This window comes from Sphaerodactylus townsendi, linkage group LG08, assembly GCF_021028975.2.
Source record: "Sphaerodactylus townsendi isolate TG3544 linkage group LG08, MPM_Stown_v2.3, whole genome shotgun sequence".
Lineage (NCBI taxonomy): Eukaryota > Metazoa > Chordata > Lepidosauria > Squamata > Sphaerodactylidae > Sphaerodactylus > Sphaerodactylus townsendi.
Genome location: NC_059432.1, coordinates 67,178,955 through 67,195,660, shown reverse-complemented (window position 1 = coordinate 67,195,660; position 16,706 = coordinate 67,178,955). Strand labels below are relative to the sequence as shown.

Here is a 16,706-nt window from a genome sequence, read left to right as displayed (position 1 = left end):
ATTGGCATGAGACAGCAAAGCTCTTTTATATTCTTATTTTCTGAAATCATCGACAAAAAAGATTTCAACAAAAAAGAGCTCTGTGAAAGTCAAAGGGTTGTATATACTCAGTAGCAAAAGCAAATCCAACAAAAGATACTGTCTTCTTTCACCCACTGCCTTCTTTCAGCAGCCTCTCCCATAATGTGTCTCCGACATAAAGACACAGGCTGTTCCATTATCCTAAATACATTATTCAAAGGAGGGAAATGAAGTGATACAGTCACCACTGTAGTGGAAATAATGCAAGAATGAATCCCTTTTCCATCCCAACAAAGGAAACTTGCTCTACCAGTGGTTTTACATAAACAGCTCTTGTTTATGAACCCAGATTTCATTACGAGCAGGAGAAACGTTATCTTTCTGTGGACATACTGAAATGGACCGCAGTACAATAGGCCTATGTGATAGAGCGACATTATAAAATCAGCCAACAGTTCTTGTTTGTCATTACCAAAACCATTCTCAAGTACAGAGTTAATGAACGGCCAGAACACTGCATATTAATAGAGCAAGGTTATGAGCTGAAGATTACTAAACACATCACCAGACTCTTCCTTCCCAAACATCAAGATCTCCTTCAATTTAATTAGGACAGTATAGGACAAACAAACAAAAGGGCAGGCCACAATGAAGCAACGGAGCATGCATGTGGAATAGGATTCTCCATCTCATAAATTTTACAATGTTCATTTAAGCTGTGGTGCTATGCATACTTACTTGGGAGCAAGCCCTGATGGACTTGGTGGGACTTACTCCTGAATAAATGTGAACAGGATTGGGTTGTATAAGTGATACAAAGAGATATTAAAAGCAGCTGTTTGGAAAAAGGAAAACACAGATTGTATTGTGAAGGTACTTCATGCCCCAAATTCTAAATAAACCCAGCCTAAAAAGATTCTCAATTATGTGAAGTCCCAAAACAGTCTCCTTAGCCAAGCTAAACAATTCAGTGGCCATGTCTACCTGAGCAAATCCTCACATTCCTACTCTATGTTCTCTTTGCCCTAGCTTTTCATTGTTCCAGCAAAAGTGAACCATTTCAAGATCAACATGTAACTTAAGTTGCTGGGTGTGTGGGGGTGTGTGTGTGTGTGTGTGTGTGTGTGTGTGTGTGTGTAACTGCATATACTACATAACTCTGTGTGCCAATCTTCAAGCAAGGTTAATGGTTTGCTAGCCAGGAGTCAAAGTTCAGATTTCATGGATAACCCAAGCTAGCTCTATCTCTGTAGATCTTGGAAGCCAAGCAGGGTCATCCCTCAGTATTTGGCAGGAAACCATCAAGGTATAGCACGGTCAATACACAGAGCCAGGGAATGGCAAACCACCTCTGAATATTTCTTGCCTTGAAAACCCTGTTGGGTCATCATAATGGTAGTGACCTGACGACAAAAAAACTAACACCACAAAAGGTCCATAAACCATACACCACATTTTACAATGTTCTGCCAAATATCAGTCCAGTAAACATGGAGGCTAATGCTTACACATGGCTTTATAGGAAAAAAAACCTGAACAGATTTGGCCCTTTTGGATGCTTTCCCTGCCTTGATATTCTCTAGTCAGCTTGCATAAACCATAGGACAGCAGGAGAGCAATTAACACAGAAACTCACCGAGATGGGTTGAAAAGATAGTACCAACAGTAAAATCAATAAATATAATTAATAACTGCATGAAGCCTCGTATGCTAAACCAGTCTTGTTAAAACGGGGCAGAAAAAGAGAAAGAAATGGGCATAGCAGCATGATTAAGGCAAAAAAGTTTTCGTTTCCAAGGATGTCTACTCTCTAGAATCAGAAAGGATATTAACAATGTACATACACAGCGGATGGCTTCAGCAAATGAGAATAAAAGCCAGTCAAGCTACCCGAGACAAACTTTGAAACAAAAGACACTAGTGAGTGATTTACTCACTAGATAGGTGAATGTGTCCGAAGAGCAAGCAGCTCTTTGAATGAAAGTCCACATTTAAATGGAATTAGCAGTATCTCCAAAGATTTAAAGAAATAAAACTAGCTTTGAGGATCAGGACTGAGCTTAACAACGTAGAGAATGACTAAGGGATAGAAAGGAAACATGTGAAGATGAAAGGGAACATTTTTAAATTAATTTAAAACTATAAGAAGTGAAAATGAGTAATGGGCAGGGGTAGTGGTGGAAGGTGAATGATCATGCCTAGTGATAACCTCCCTTGTTCTCAGAATTAACTGTTTATCTTTCAGAACTAATGGAACCCAAGTAACGAAAGAGAAAATTCACTAACACAGAAAGAAAATGAAATATTTGGATAGACAGACTGGCTTGGAGCACACACGGGGATGCAGCCAGGTCACAACTGAATGGTGCTTTGCAGCAAAGTAGATTTGTACCACCTACAGTGAGAAGAAGGGATGGGGGGCACAAGCTAATCAAGGAGCTCTGTCAGTGGGAGAAAACAGAAGCGGATTGTAACGGGATGAACAACGGGGCAGTCTAAGATACAAGCTGCTAGGCAGGAATCGGTAATAGAACGAGGGCACAAAAGCAGGAATGCAGGGCATTCCTTGAATAAAGCACTCTGCACCTTATTTAGATAAAAGAGCACAGCAACTATTACTAAGGCAATGTGGGGTCCAGAGTCTACAAAGGAAGTGTCCAACATGGCAGGAAAGCAAGACAAGCTATAAATACAGCCAGAATGTCTAGAACAGGGGGTGAAGTTTTTTTTAACAAAAAAAAAAAGGTGGAGGGAACTCACAATGGCAAAAGGTGGATTATAGGTGTCCTGCGTTTGGGATGTGTTTACAGACAAATAAAAGTACCCCCAGAGTCAGAAGGATCACGAACATGAGATGTTGGCTGCAGTACACGAGAAAGATCTGTAGTCCAGGGGAAATATTGCTGAGCATGTTAGGAAGAATCCCCAAATCGGAGTAGGGCAAAGTGCCAGTATGCGTGAAAACTATGGCGCAGGGGGAGCAGTGCTTACTTTATTAAATAAAAAGTTTTGAAGATCATGTTTGCACTAAACTGATATTCTGATTTAGACACTTGTGTCTAGACGTGTGGTAATAGAGATAGTGAAATCGAAGGGACAGCACCCTGTACTCATGCAGTTACCACCTTCTTTACAACCAGTCAGCAAATGTAAACAAACAAAGGAACCATAGCATATCACAGCTCTGGTATTTAAAACAGACTGTGGGCCCAGGATCTAAGTAAGGGCTATAGGAAAGGTAAGCCATGGATGGTACAGAGCAGGAATTGAGGTAGAAATATAAAGTTACAGGAGAGATATTGTAAAATACACTGGACACACTAATGCCCAGTGGGCAAAGCTGTGACAGATAAGGCCTGCCACTTTTGTGTCAAGGTTCCTACTGCAGTTATGTGACAAACAGAAATTCAACAGGTACAACGTTCTCGCCTTTCTCCCCTAAAGTTTTTCCTGCTGAATTTCAGCCTGCAATGCAGCACAAAAGCCCAGTAGCTCTGGCTACTCTAGAAGTGGAGGAAGCTGCTAGGAGAACAAACTCACCAACCTAAGCAAGAAGTACTGGCTAACTGAAAGACCACTGGGCTACCTACATGGCAAACCGAGCATCTCAGGGCACACAACTTGCAACTCTTGACTTTTGCCCCAATACAAAATTATCAGAAGTGGGTTGAGCAGCAGCACAGTCTGCAGAGGAGGGGAAAGTCAGCTTCCAGAGGAAAAGAAATCACAACACAGCCAGCTTGTCAGCACTGTGGTGCCCCAGCTCCAACAGGCTGCAGAGGATAAAGAGAGGAAAGCAGTGGGCAAGGGGCCACGAGGAGACCCTCTCCAAGAGGGTAAGGTGCAAAGACGGGTGAAAGACGGTGCGCTCGGGATGGAGAAGGGGCCACCTGACCGGCTTTGCCCTCCTCCTCAGTCGCCTCACCTGGGCGGTTTGGCGGCCGCGTTCTCCCGCTTGTCCAGCACGCCTGGCACGCAGTTGGTGAGTTCGGTCCAGTCGGCGTGCAGCCCGCAGCTCCAGCCGGTGGAGAAGCGCGAGAAGAGCCAGGTCTCCCTGCGGTTGGGCCGGTAGCAGGTGCACTTCTTCTGCCCGGGCCGGCAGTCGCAGGGCACCTCGAGGCGCACATTCTGCACCAGGTGGCGGCCGAAGGTGGTGCCGCCCGTCTTCTGGATGTGTAGGAAGACGATCACGTCGTCGCCCTTCATGTCGAAGGCCAGCTGGCGCTCCAGTTCCCGCACCGGGAAGTAGTACTTCTTCACGTAGTGGGGATCCGGCGTGGGGAAGAGGTCCAACTCGTCCTGGTACGAGCGGCCGCTCGGCGCGCCCAGACTCAGCCCCGGCCCCACATACTGGTACAGGATGAACATGAAGCACACCGAGCCCGCCACGATCAGCAGGAACTTGCTGCTCCTTTCAACCATGGTCCTTCCAGCGCGCTTCATATGTCACCATCTCCCAGCAATGGGCAAGCGGGGAGGCGGAGGCTGTTGCTGCCGACGGCGGCGAAATCGGCTTCCTTCTCCTTTTTGCCGGCTCCCAGAAAGGGGGGAGGGGAATCCAGGTCCTGCTTGCAAAAAGGGGGGGGAAGGAATCCCCTGCCCCTCCCCCCTCCTCCCCCCAGTCAAATACGAAAGGGGGGAGAGGAGGCAGGCGAAATCGGTTCCAAGGGACCTCTCGCCACCGGGGGTGCCTTTCTCGAAAACCTCGTCCGGCTGCTATCAACAGGACTTTGGGGTCTTCTCCTTGGTCCGAGCCCCCAAGCGCGCAACCCACAGTGTCCTGCCTTACGCGGAGCTGCCTGCCGCCGCCGCACGCTAGTTCGATTCCTTCCTGCCTCGCTTCCTATTGCAAAGCCCCACCATGATCCGAGCCCAGCATGCACAGCGCCGCCTCCTCTCACTTCGCCCGCGGCTCCAGGCGCACACTGGAGAACGAGAGCAGCCGCCGCACAGACACGCCGCAAAGCCAGCACTTTCGGGCGACTCTCGAGTTGCAAGCGCCCGCCCGCACAGGAATTTCCCCTCGTTTCTTGCGCTCCTTCTTTCTAGACTTTCAACTTCCCTTTTCGCTGAGCCAAAAATTTCATCACTCCCAAGAATCGGGAAGCACGAGGGAGCTGGGCTGCCCAAATTCAGGGACAAGTCTCCGAAATGGCAGCTCTTTCTCTCTCTCTCTCTCTCTCTCTCTCTCTCTGATGTTATATTTTGTTAAGTGCAGTGTCAAATTTCTAAATTCTGAATTGTTATGAATCAATCTGTTTTTCTCTGCAAGTCTACTTAATTGTTTTCTTTATTGGATGATTGGTTCCTCCCCCGTGGGTTGCTGTTGCTGAAAACTGTATGGTTGGCAGAAACTCAACAAATGCTGCTTTTTGCTGACGTAGAGATGTCGTGATAGGCAATGCTGTCTTGTGTTGGTCTGCAATTTCTCAGAATCACTATTTTGAGGGCCACCATGACATTTTTATCGACAACTAATTTGTAAAGTTTTAACATTCTATGGATGTTTTGTTCTTCTTTGGAAGTCTTCTTCCCCTGGAACTTTTGGGGTACATGTGTTCCAATCACATTTTAGGGTTTTTTTAAAATAACTACAAGCAGCAGTGAAAATGGAACTCACATTTATGTGAGAGTGATTAGTAAGTCTCATAATTCAGTCTTGAAACTTCTCAAATTACAAGAAAACCAATTAAATCTTAACACATAACTCTGGAAGACTTTCTGTTGTCACTTTTTCAAGCCCTCAGGGTCACACAGTGTGGAGCAGTCAAAGTCTGAGGAGTCAAAGATACTAAGTGAAAATTGCTGAAAGACATTGTGAATGTTTCACTGAACTATTTACTTTGTCTCTGCAATTATCACTTCAAGAGGAGTCTTTAAATGCTGCCCTTTAAATTAGCCAGCATAAGAGAGAATCTTGTCACCACCACTAAAGTTTTGATTATTTCTTTTCTTCTTCTATAGAAAATGCCAGCAGCAAGGACATTTCAATGCAAAACACACACACACACACACACACACACACACACACACACACACACACACACACACACACACACACACACACAAAAGTGGCAGCCACAGTAATCCTTTCATTCTGATGTCAGACTAACAATTGTTTGTGGCATCATAATGATGGGATTATGTGAGTGGAACATGATGGAGAAGATATAAAATCAAGCAACAAATGGAACCTAGTGACTCAGGCATGAGGGTACCTTGAGTAGCCTTGTGGGCAAATCCAGCTATGGTATAGGAAACTTATTTGGCAAGTGCATTTATGAAATTGAAAGGTGTTTAAGCAACACACAGGGCAGTCAGAATAGTTGAAATGTTGTTTAAAAAGTGTAGGTAGAATAGGCTAATTACGCACAAGGCATCTTCTGCATGGTGAGGGCAAATGTGCATTGCTGCAAACTTTCTTGTATAGACAATGTATTTCCTCAAGCCCCACTTTCATTTTGTATTCATCCTGCAGCAAGCAAGACCACTTCTAGCACAAATTTAATGTTGCTTTGCAGCCAGAGCAGTCAGAGTTGCCATTAAGCACAGCTTTTTCCCTGGACCTTTTCCCTCCCCCACAGCCAGCCCGCCGAGTCTCACCCTCCCCCCATCACTCCTTGCACTGTTTTGCATGCTTTCCCCTCCGCCTTTCTAAATGCTTGTATTAATACATTGATAGGAACAACACAAGCAGGGTGTCTTTCTGACTCCACCCCATCTCCCCTGCTCTGCTTCTGTCCTCTCCGATGATCAGGGGGGCATTTTACAACTTTATTTCAAACTGTATTTTAAAACAATTTTCCTGATTGTAGCAATGGCAGGAAGAAAGGGGGGGGGAGAGAAGGGAGAGGGATCTAGCACATGGCCCCCTTCTTCATCAGGGTGTGGTCCAGGGAATAGTCCCGGGGGGGGGGGGGCATGATATTGGGAAAGGGACTACAATATTGATATACTTGCTATCACAAGTATATCAATATAAATGCCACTTAAAGGGCTTTACCAAAGCTCTTTATCTTGCATCTACTGGAGTGATTAGATCTGTACTTTTTAAGAGGAGTTGATGGGCAGAGTTAAGAGAACCAGGAAAAGCATCAGAGGTCCAGTGAGACCAGCAAGCTAGCTTTGGGGCAGGCAGAGAATGGCTCCTCGTGTGTACACAGAAAAATGTGAGGAGACCCCTTTGCAAGCCCATTGCTCACTGAAGAGCCCTTGAAGAGCCCTGAGGTAAGTGTTCCATGTGTAATGGACCATAGTGCTGACAGTGTATTTGCAAATTCAGATTAGGGGAAATAATTCCTTTTGGCAAGGAATGAGAGATGAAGTATTGTGTGTGTGTGGGGCGGGGGAGGATTCAGATATCCAAGTTGATGCATTGGGGAAGAGGAAAATCTGAAAACAGTAGTGTAAGATATGGACCAAAAGATCACAAGTGCAAGCTTTCAAGTGCTCTTTAACAGAGTAGACAATTAAGGGGGGAAAGTGGAGGGGAGGAGAGAGATAAATGGTGTTTTCAGGAATTTGGGCATCCCCCAGCTCCTTCTCACTATGGATCCTAAGCTGAAGACAGCTAAGGTTCTGAGTGAGCGGGAGGTGGAAACTGTTCCATGTGACACAATAGGCATATTTATTGAATGACTGAAATCAAGGCAGACAAATGTGGTTACCAGCTCACTTATTCCAGCAAACCTTTTCAGAACTGGACTGACAGATGACAGAATCACAGATACAGCTGTCACTGCACGCCCATGATGGGGAATTCTGTGCTGGTCAATCTTCTCTCTGTCAACCAGTTTTAAATGGTAGCAGTGTTAGGTTATAACAAAAGAGCTGGCAACCCTTCAGTAGAGCAGGTAGATACATACTGGTCACTGCAGTTGTCAGTCTTGTTTGAGGCTCAACAGGTGGTCAACCTTGGACTGTGAGTGGAGTCCACGGTGACCCATTCCCCTGTTATTGCTGCAAAGAGTAACAGAGACATGTGGACAGTACTGAGTAATGTTCTATAATAGGAGCAAACAGAAAGTGGGTTGCACAGCTCTGTACAAGGTGCTCTTCAAGTTCACCTTGCCTTTCCTTTCCCCCTTGGGGATTCCTCATGCTGGGGAGAATTCCTAAGAACATACTGGAGAACATAGTGTGGCCACTCTGGAATGGATCCTGCAAGATAACAGGCATCACCATCAACCAGCAAAAGCTACGTAGTTGATAGTCACTGCTTCTTATGTCCCTTTGTGGACATTTTACACCAGCATGTCACCCTGCTGACAGCACTGTGTCAAGCTTCTATAAAGGGGGAATTTCTGTACTGTGCATACATATTGCTAGCAGTTGGGGAGGAGGGAGGTTTGGTAAGGCAATTAACAGAACAGACACAGGGAAATAATTGCAGCTTGGAACAGGGGCTCCATTTCCTTACCTATGTGGGATGCACTGATGTTGTATTTCCATTTGGAGCACTGGAAGGACTCCATTGGTATTTGGGTTCAGAGACAGAGGTAGAATCCCCACTACTGTCTTAGCCAGGTTTCAGAACACAAACTAACCAGGTTTGAGGTTGTTTGTGTTCTGAAACCTGGCTAAGACGGTAGTGGGGATTCGACCGGGGAGGTCGTCCCTCAAACCTGGTTAGTTTGTGTTCTGAAACCTGGCAAAGATGGTAGTGGGTATTCGACCAGAGTGTGAGCAGAATACTGCTTTTTCCCTCAGCTAAAAGGTAAAGTATGCCATCAAGTTGCAACTGACTCATGGTGACCCCTTAAGTTCCATCCCATGGTGTTTTCAACACAGGAAACAAGCAGAGGTGTTTCCTCTGCAGAGCAGCCCCAGTCTTCCTTGGTAGTCTTCCATTCGTGACTCTAGCTTCTGAGCTCAACAAGATCAGAGTAGTTTGGACTACTGAGGAGGCTGCTGCCTCCCTCAGTTACTTGTGTTCAATGTTCTTTTTTTTTTTGCTAAGTGCCCCCTTTCTAGGATTCATATCACCCAAGTTTCTCCCCTGCCTATGTATACATTTTAAATGTTCTCAGTAGCAATATAGCCCCATACCATACACCTATTACCTAAGCTATGGGTCTTGTGGTTGGTGTTGGTAAAGTGCCTTGGGAAGTTGTAATCAGTGTGGACATAGTCGGTAGCTGCACTGTGGCTCAGGGCCAGGATTGCACAAATGTATTTTCATTCTCCATAGTTTTTTTCCTTCTCTCTTTGGCTCATTCCACACATGCAGAATAATGCACTTTCAAACTGCTTTCAGTGCTCTTTAAAGCTGTGCGGAATAGCAACATCCACTTGCAAACAGTTTATTTATTTATTTATTTATTTATTATATTTGTAGACCGCCCCATCCCCTAAGGGAAAAAGTGGTTTGAAAACGCATTATTTTGCGTGTGCGGAAGGGGCCTTTGTTTCACAATACTGGGAAGATTTGGCATTGAAGCTGCTTTGGCAGCTATGACATTCCCATTAACTTTCTTATTCAAGTTATTTTGACTACAAGGTTGTTTTGTTACAATATTATTCTAGTACAATGACTAAATTATAATCTAGCATAACACAAAGTTTAATCAACATTTTCAAAACTCAGACAACCCAAGACTGTTGCCAACCTGGTTACTTTATAACTCATTATCACTATTCCTTGTTATAATGTAGGATAAAAAAAAAGAAAAGTTGATAATCTTTTACAATCCCAAATCTGGCATCCCGCTCCCCCTCCACTCCAAATGTCCTCTTTACTCGTTCTTAGTAGCAAAATCATTAACTTTTTAACGGAATAGAGATTTTTCAAAAGCATAGTATATTGGAGTACATAATGGAAAGGGGAACATCGATAAATGATTTCCAGATGTGAATATAACAATACCCAGCAGACCTAAACATTCCTAACATAAGGGGCAATTTTCAATAACTAATAGCTTTGTGATTCTTTGGCTGAGCCTGTAGACAGTATTGGTGATACTGTCCCTTTGACGCTCCATTTTTGTACTTAATTACACCAGCCAAATTTTCTTGTCAGCTGTTCTTTTGGTATCTTATAGCAGCCTTATCTTCAGTTCAAAGGTGTTTTTTTTAAAAAAAGCACAATATCAGGGTTTTGTAATACAAAACCTCTGCCAAGTTCTTATTGTTTATTTTGAGGGACTGTTTCATAATTCATTGGTCATTCCTTCTGAATTCCCCTGACTCATTCTTGTAATAGGACTTTAAAAAAATTCAAATATTATAGAAAATGCAGAACTGAATAGCATTTCAAGCTTTGGGCCCAACAGTGGTCAGATTTGTGACTCAAATATCTTGTTCCAATCAGTGACTTTTAGTTGCTGGCTGTTAAGAAAGGTGTAAGGCACCATAACCACAACTCTAAATGAGATTGATTTGCACTCCAGTAAGGTTTTCTCCTTGATTCTTTGAAGTGTAGCAAGAGATTGGTAAGGAAGTGGTTGAATGACTAATAATCAAAGCAGTATCAATATTTTTCTTTGTGTCTAAGACCCCATTTTGGTTGAGAGTGCAGAGTATAAATGTCTAAAATAAAAACATATTATCAGGTTTGGAATAAAATGCTATTTGTGGATATCACAAGCTTTCTGTTTTACCCATGTATTAACCACATCATCCATTGCTGCCATAGTATCCAGACCTGGTTGATGGATGCTACCATCAGTGTGTATCCAGTACAGAAGATATGCATGGGAATCCTGACCTGATTCTGCAAGCGGAGTCACTTCCATGCATGCAGGAAAGTGTTGGTAACAGTGTTTTTCAAGAATAGCTTCATGTCAAAGGGAAGCTTCAATGACAGGCTGTTTCCCTGGCCCACCAAAAGCAGGACTCTAGTAACCACAGGCAAAGCTTGTAATTTATAGTCTGGTCATGCAGAAAGATAAACTTTATCATATTTTTGTAAGCCTATCTCATGCAACCCTCTAGTCTGATTCAGAGGCATGGAGTAAAAATTGCTTCACATATAATTGCTGGAAGCACAGATGACCATTCCTCTATGTGGATGCAATCCACCCTTACTCCTATACACACAAATGAGAATCCAAAATGGACAGCAGGGAAGAGATGACCAAAGGTATCTCTTGCATTGAAACCCCGTAAACAGTAGCCATAAGTCAGCTGTGACTTGATGGTACTTTAGAAGAAGAACTGCGCCGGCGGGAACGCGCTGTTTTCCAAAAACCTCCCTCCAGGAGGGAGGTTTTTGGAGGCGGCCTGATGCCGCCCTGGGGGTGGAGGAGGGGAGCCAGGTCGACGCTGCTGCGTTTTAGCAGCGCTGCCTGTGCGAACGGCTCCCTGGGGACGGCGTTTTTGCCGTCCCCAGGGCACTGTAAATGGCCCGTGCGGAAAGGGCCTTGGAGTGCACAAGCTAATCTGGTTCACCAGTTAAGCCTCCACAACTCAAGTGGCAGAGTGGGGAATCAAACCCAGTTCTCCAGATTAGAGTACACCTGCTCTTAACCACAACATATACTAGTTGTCTTTTAGCTGAGAGCAAAAGGGGAGATTTTCATGCTAAAACTATTGCCAATAAGCACACGAGGACATAAAATAGATAAAGTCACTTGATGTAGACTCAGTGTGAGCTGCACAATCTGACTTTCCCCAAAGTAGAGAAAATAAAGTTGCAATGTTATACAAAGCATTGCATAGAGTTCATGCTATCTATTAGGTTTTCTTTTTTTCTCTCTCTCTCAAAAAAGTCTGCTGCTGATTTTCAATCTATTTTGTGTATTCCTCCTCCCACCAAAAAAAGAAGTAATTACATCCTCTTTGTGGAAAGACCTCAGTGGACAGTTGGAGGGCAATTTGTGTTTGGGAATTTATACCTTGATTTGGGAAGTGCCTCTATTTATGTGCTATTTTATGTAAGTGGTTGAAATATATGTGAGACTATAAAGAGCCACAAAGCAGTTTGTGGTATTGATGTTTGCCTCTGGTTGTAAAAGTATATAACTAGAGGAATAACCTGCCGAGTGTTAATTCTGAGTAAAGAAGTTTTATTGGAGAGTGAGTTAGTGGCAAATCTAAGGTATGAAGGGATATTATGAAGCTTTTGTTTACCTGTAGCATATTGATGATCACTTGTATAAATGGAGCTACTTTAATAGATTTGCCTGCTAGCTTACAGAGTTGGTAAGCGTATTATTGTGACCATGAGATAAAATGCACCAATGCTGTTTAGAAAAATAAGCACCTTACCTTTGAAAAGGGAGTTCAGAAATGAAGTTGATCATTTCTGAATTACAGGGAATGGGGTCATTGAAAAGAACGATGTTGCAAAGAATAGTCCTCTGTTCTAAAGTGCACTTAACAGCTTCCATGTTCAGAGGTGGTACATCTCTGATGTAATATGTCCTTGGTTAGCAGTAGGGGAGGGATATTGCATATCCTATCTTGTTTGAACTTCCCTCTGGCATCTGGCCAGTGTCACAGGCAAATGCTGAGGAAGATGGACTAGTGGCCTGATCCAGCCAACGTACCAGTTCATCTAAGAGGAGCACCACATAGCATAAATTTATAACACTGTACTGCATGATTAAAACACTGGGATTAATAGTACCATTGTCAAGAAGTTATCTAAGTCTGGGACTGCTTGGTTGCCAAAACTCCAGCTCTGCCCCAAAGTTGGGAACAAAGCAGCCAACCAGCCCTGTAAGTTAGGCTCAGTTGGTTAATCATTACAGCAGTCCCAAAGGGTCTATTGAGTTTGTAACGAAGCCACCAAAGAGCACTGCAATGCTGGTGATAAATTTGTTTAAAGAAAAGTGCTAGTATCTAGACAGAGTGTACTTTAAACAGCAATAAAATAAATAACCTGGCTAGTCTCAGCCAGAGATTTTGTCTAACAAACAGTACATGGCAAAACTTTCTTGCTGAGATTGGAGGGGGAAGACCACTTGGCTGTGCCACCCCCTTCAGGCTTTCCACTGTCACCGCAAACTCACACCATCACTTCCCAGGGCAGGATTGCCCAATTCTCCTCAGACTCAGTGGCTTGAACTACGTGCACTCAAGGGGTGGATCTGCCAGGGGTTGAAGACTTGTGCTTCTCTAGGTCTTTCCACACAGGGCATTCCACTTCACATGCCCTGTTTTTTTTTTTTACAGAAAAAGCACAGCCCACTTTGAGGTGAAATGTGAGATTGAGGGGTAGGATTTTTGGATGGTGTGGGAACCTGATCCACCTGAGATGCAGTTTGGCTTACCTCGGTCGCTTCCTGTGCAGCGCTCCTGCCTCCCCCCATTCCCATCTTCCCCAAACTTTTTTGATAGTGCAGCTTCATTCTCTCCCCAAACTCTGCAGCCTCCCCCAACAACATAAGGGCCCAATCTTCTACCAAAGCACCCAGTTCATCAGGGAAAATTCTGTAGAATTGTTCCATTAGAAACAGCTCTCACGAATCCTAACTCCTTCTACAGTTGGCCAGTAGTCAAAGTTCTTAGCTGCAACAACAGGCAGGCTCATTGTCCAAAAACCTCCTTTCCATTTTTTGGAATGATCTCCAGTAGGACTCTGAAGTCCACACATCCCTCTGCTTAGCCAGGTTTCTAAAAAACTGGTAGTTGCTCACTTGTGAGAAAGGAAGGGATCCCATCAGATTCGCTAATTTGCCAGTTATTTGGGAGCAGAGAATGGCCATGTGATTATGCTGGGGGATTTGCAAATTGGAGCAGATGTGTTCAAACAATGCAAAAAATGAAGCCATATTCTGTCCTTCTTGAAAGACAGGAAGATCTTCCAATTGTTCAGCCATGGAGAAGCCCTCATCATTCTTAAACTGCCTGCTGGCTTGATGGGTTTCCCCCCACCCTTTGCAATCCTCTGCTTCAGGGCCCCTTGGCAACCATTCCACTCACTATCTCTTGTTCTCCCTTTCATGCACATAAAGTCACTTGGGTACCACAAATTGCCTTCTTTACAATCCAGTCAGCTTGTTCGAAGTCATCTGGTCAACCCTCTCACCTCTGGCAGGTAGATCTGCTGCTGGGGGGAATTCAGAGGATCATGTCCATTCTTGTTCTCACCTTGCCCAAAGGCAAGTTCCACCTCTTCCAGAGATACAGGACATGCAGCCCAATTCAGGTCCTCTTCCTTATCTACTCCCATAGCAGGCTCACTACAGGTGGTAACATCTCAAGTGTAGAAACTGCCACTCTCTTCTTCTGTGGAGTCATCATGTCCAGCCATTGCCATTTATGCACTAATACACGAAACAAAACAAAAATTTGTTCTAGCTATTTCCAAGCAATCCCAACACAATCTCAACCCTTAGTGGCTTCAGATTCAAATCCCAGCACTGCCACCATGTCAGGGACTTCACCGAAGCCTCAAGAACTCTTGGTTGGCAAAACTCCAGCTCTGCCCCAAAGTTGGGAACAAAGTAGTCAAACAGCCCTGTAAGGTAGGTTCAATTGGTTAATCAGTAGTGTGATCCCAAAGGGTTTGTTGAATTTGTACTGAAGCAACAAAAGAGCACAGCAATGCTGGTGATAAATATGATGAATGTGAGTTTTGCTATAGGCTTCCCCAGGAGTTCAATTATAAGTTCTGTTTAAGCCCCCACCCCATTAGTCTACCTTTATTTACTATTTAACTTTTTGATTCTCTCATATTCTCTGTTCAAAGGGTTGTGCCATAGGCTTGTTCTGAGCTTAATCTGTTATACCTAAAGCAACTGTCCTGAACTCAAGAAAATGTGCAATTATACAGTGTTTTATTCTTCCTCAGCAAAAATAAACTGCACTCAGTTTACTGCAAGAATAAAGCATTTTATTACAGTTTATAGCTGAGCTCTGGAATCAATAGTTGAAGGACTCAATAGCTGAACTGCAATGAATTACTAAGGTCTGGTTGAATGAACAATGGGGTGTCCATTTATCCCAAATGTGCCCCCTTGGTTTCCTGGCACTAAAGAAGGCACTCTCTGGAGGCTGGTCTATCATGATGCCATCACTTTGTCAAATGACCAATAATAAGCTCACCAAATTTGGGGTGTGTATTTCAGGTGATGTGCTCCTAATTGGGATTCTATTGGTGTATGGCCCATTCTACCTCCTAACAGTCTCCCTGCTTTAGTTGATGGAGCTTGTCTCAAAGTTGGTGCTAGAATTCTTCAAAATGCTGATCTTGTGGGGTGTCAGAATTCATGATGAGGCTTTGCTGACTGGAACAGCTCAGCAATTCATGGCCAGCACAACAAACTACAGGTCTGTTTCAGTTGACACCGAAACTGACACAACATCAGGTAATATCCTGGAGCTGGTGTTCTAACAGGTCACAACAATGAGGATCTGTGTGCACAAGAGTTCTCTGTTAGTCCATTGGTATGAATGAACAAATCGCTATCTGCAGGGGAGTGGGTCAGTTAGATTTATCCGCTCCTGGAGAAAGATGGAGCCACATGGTGTTCTGACAACTTTGTAGGATTTACGAACATGTGAATAAAAATGTGCTGCATATTTAGTCAGTATTTTGTTGCAGTGATAATGGCAAACAAAGTTTAACCTGCCGCAATCAGCCCGTTCTAACAACAAGCTGCAATGGTAGCCTAGGACTGTTTGCATGAAACCCCTCACTCACCCCCCCTTTTTTTGGTGATATTTATGATAATTTGAAAGACCACTAGCTGCCAGCTGTTAAAATTAAACTATGGGTGTGGATAAAAGGAGAAGGTCTTCTGATAATGAACAAGATGATGAAGACATAAAACTCTTGCCAGCTAACAAGCAAAAAAAAAATCTCAGATTTCTTTGAACCTGTGATGGATGTTATCGCTGGAATTCCTACTTCCAATCGTTTTGCTGCATTGGAGCAAGTAGAAGACAGTATCCAAGAAACAACACATTTCAATAACCCTTTAACGGGGGAAAAACCACGCCCTGAGTCTCCATCTGCCTCTGACAAGACTCTGTTAATCAGCTACGCTAAGCTTACAGCAGACTCCCTGTCAATGATCCTTGAATCTACCAGAAATATTCAAGAGGTGCTATCACTACTTATTCTAAAAACTGATTTGACTTTTAAAGATTTGAAACAATTAATACCCCCCCCAAAACAACAATTTGACTCCTTTTAACTCAACAAAGCAGAGGTGCTATGAGGGGAATGAACTGGAAAATGTGGGGAGAACAGCATGCAGCCCAATCAAAGACCCCTGCCAAACTCAGAACTTAATCCTGGAAAAAAATAAAATTTGCCTAATCATCCATCCTCATAGAGGCAGAATGCATTACTGGGCCTCAAGAAGAGAAATTCTTAACCATTTAGCAACTATTTTGAAAATCAAGCCAAAATGGATTGATCTTAAGAACTTTGAGACTTTGTATAATAATAGAGCACAACGGAAAATCTTACTTACGTTCAGCTCAAAAAAAATACCAACCTGGCTGTGGAATATAAAACAGAAACTTAACTTCCTAAATATATATACTTTAACACTCTAGCTTTTTTCATAATGTGAAATTAAGATCATTGATACAACCTGTGTCTCAAAGGGAGCATAGCATGCCAACACAGCAGATCGAGAAGCAAGCTGCCAACCCCTTGCATACAAATCGCTTAGATAACTCCACAGAGGAGGACCTTTTGCTGTCTTTCAAAACCCTGCCTAAACTTGAACAGGATGCAATTCTGAACCGAATGAACGATCTCATGAACAAACTACAAGACCTACAGG

At 43.6% G+C, this 16,706-nt stretch overlaps 1 protein-coding gene across 1 annotated transcript in view; it reads right to left on the bottom strand.

Annotated features, from left to right (window-relative positions):
* HS6ST1 (heparan sulfate 6-O-sulfotransferase 1) overlaps positions 1-5,188 on the bottom strand; it is a 222,183-nt gene extending 216,995 nt beyond the window's left edge. Inside the window, 1 exon segment of the mRNA XM_048506772.1 lies at positions 3,947-5,188. Within this exon segment, the coding sequence (XP_048362729.1) occupies positions 3,947-4,464 (518 nt within the window). The 5' untranslated portion in view covers positions 4,465-5,188.
* Positions 5,189-16,706: the final 11,518 nt, after the last annotated feature.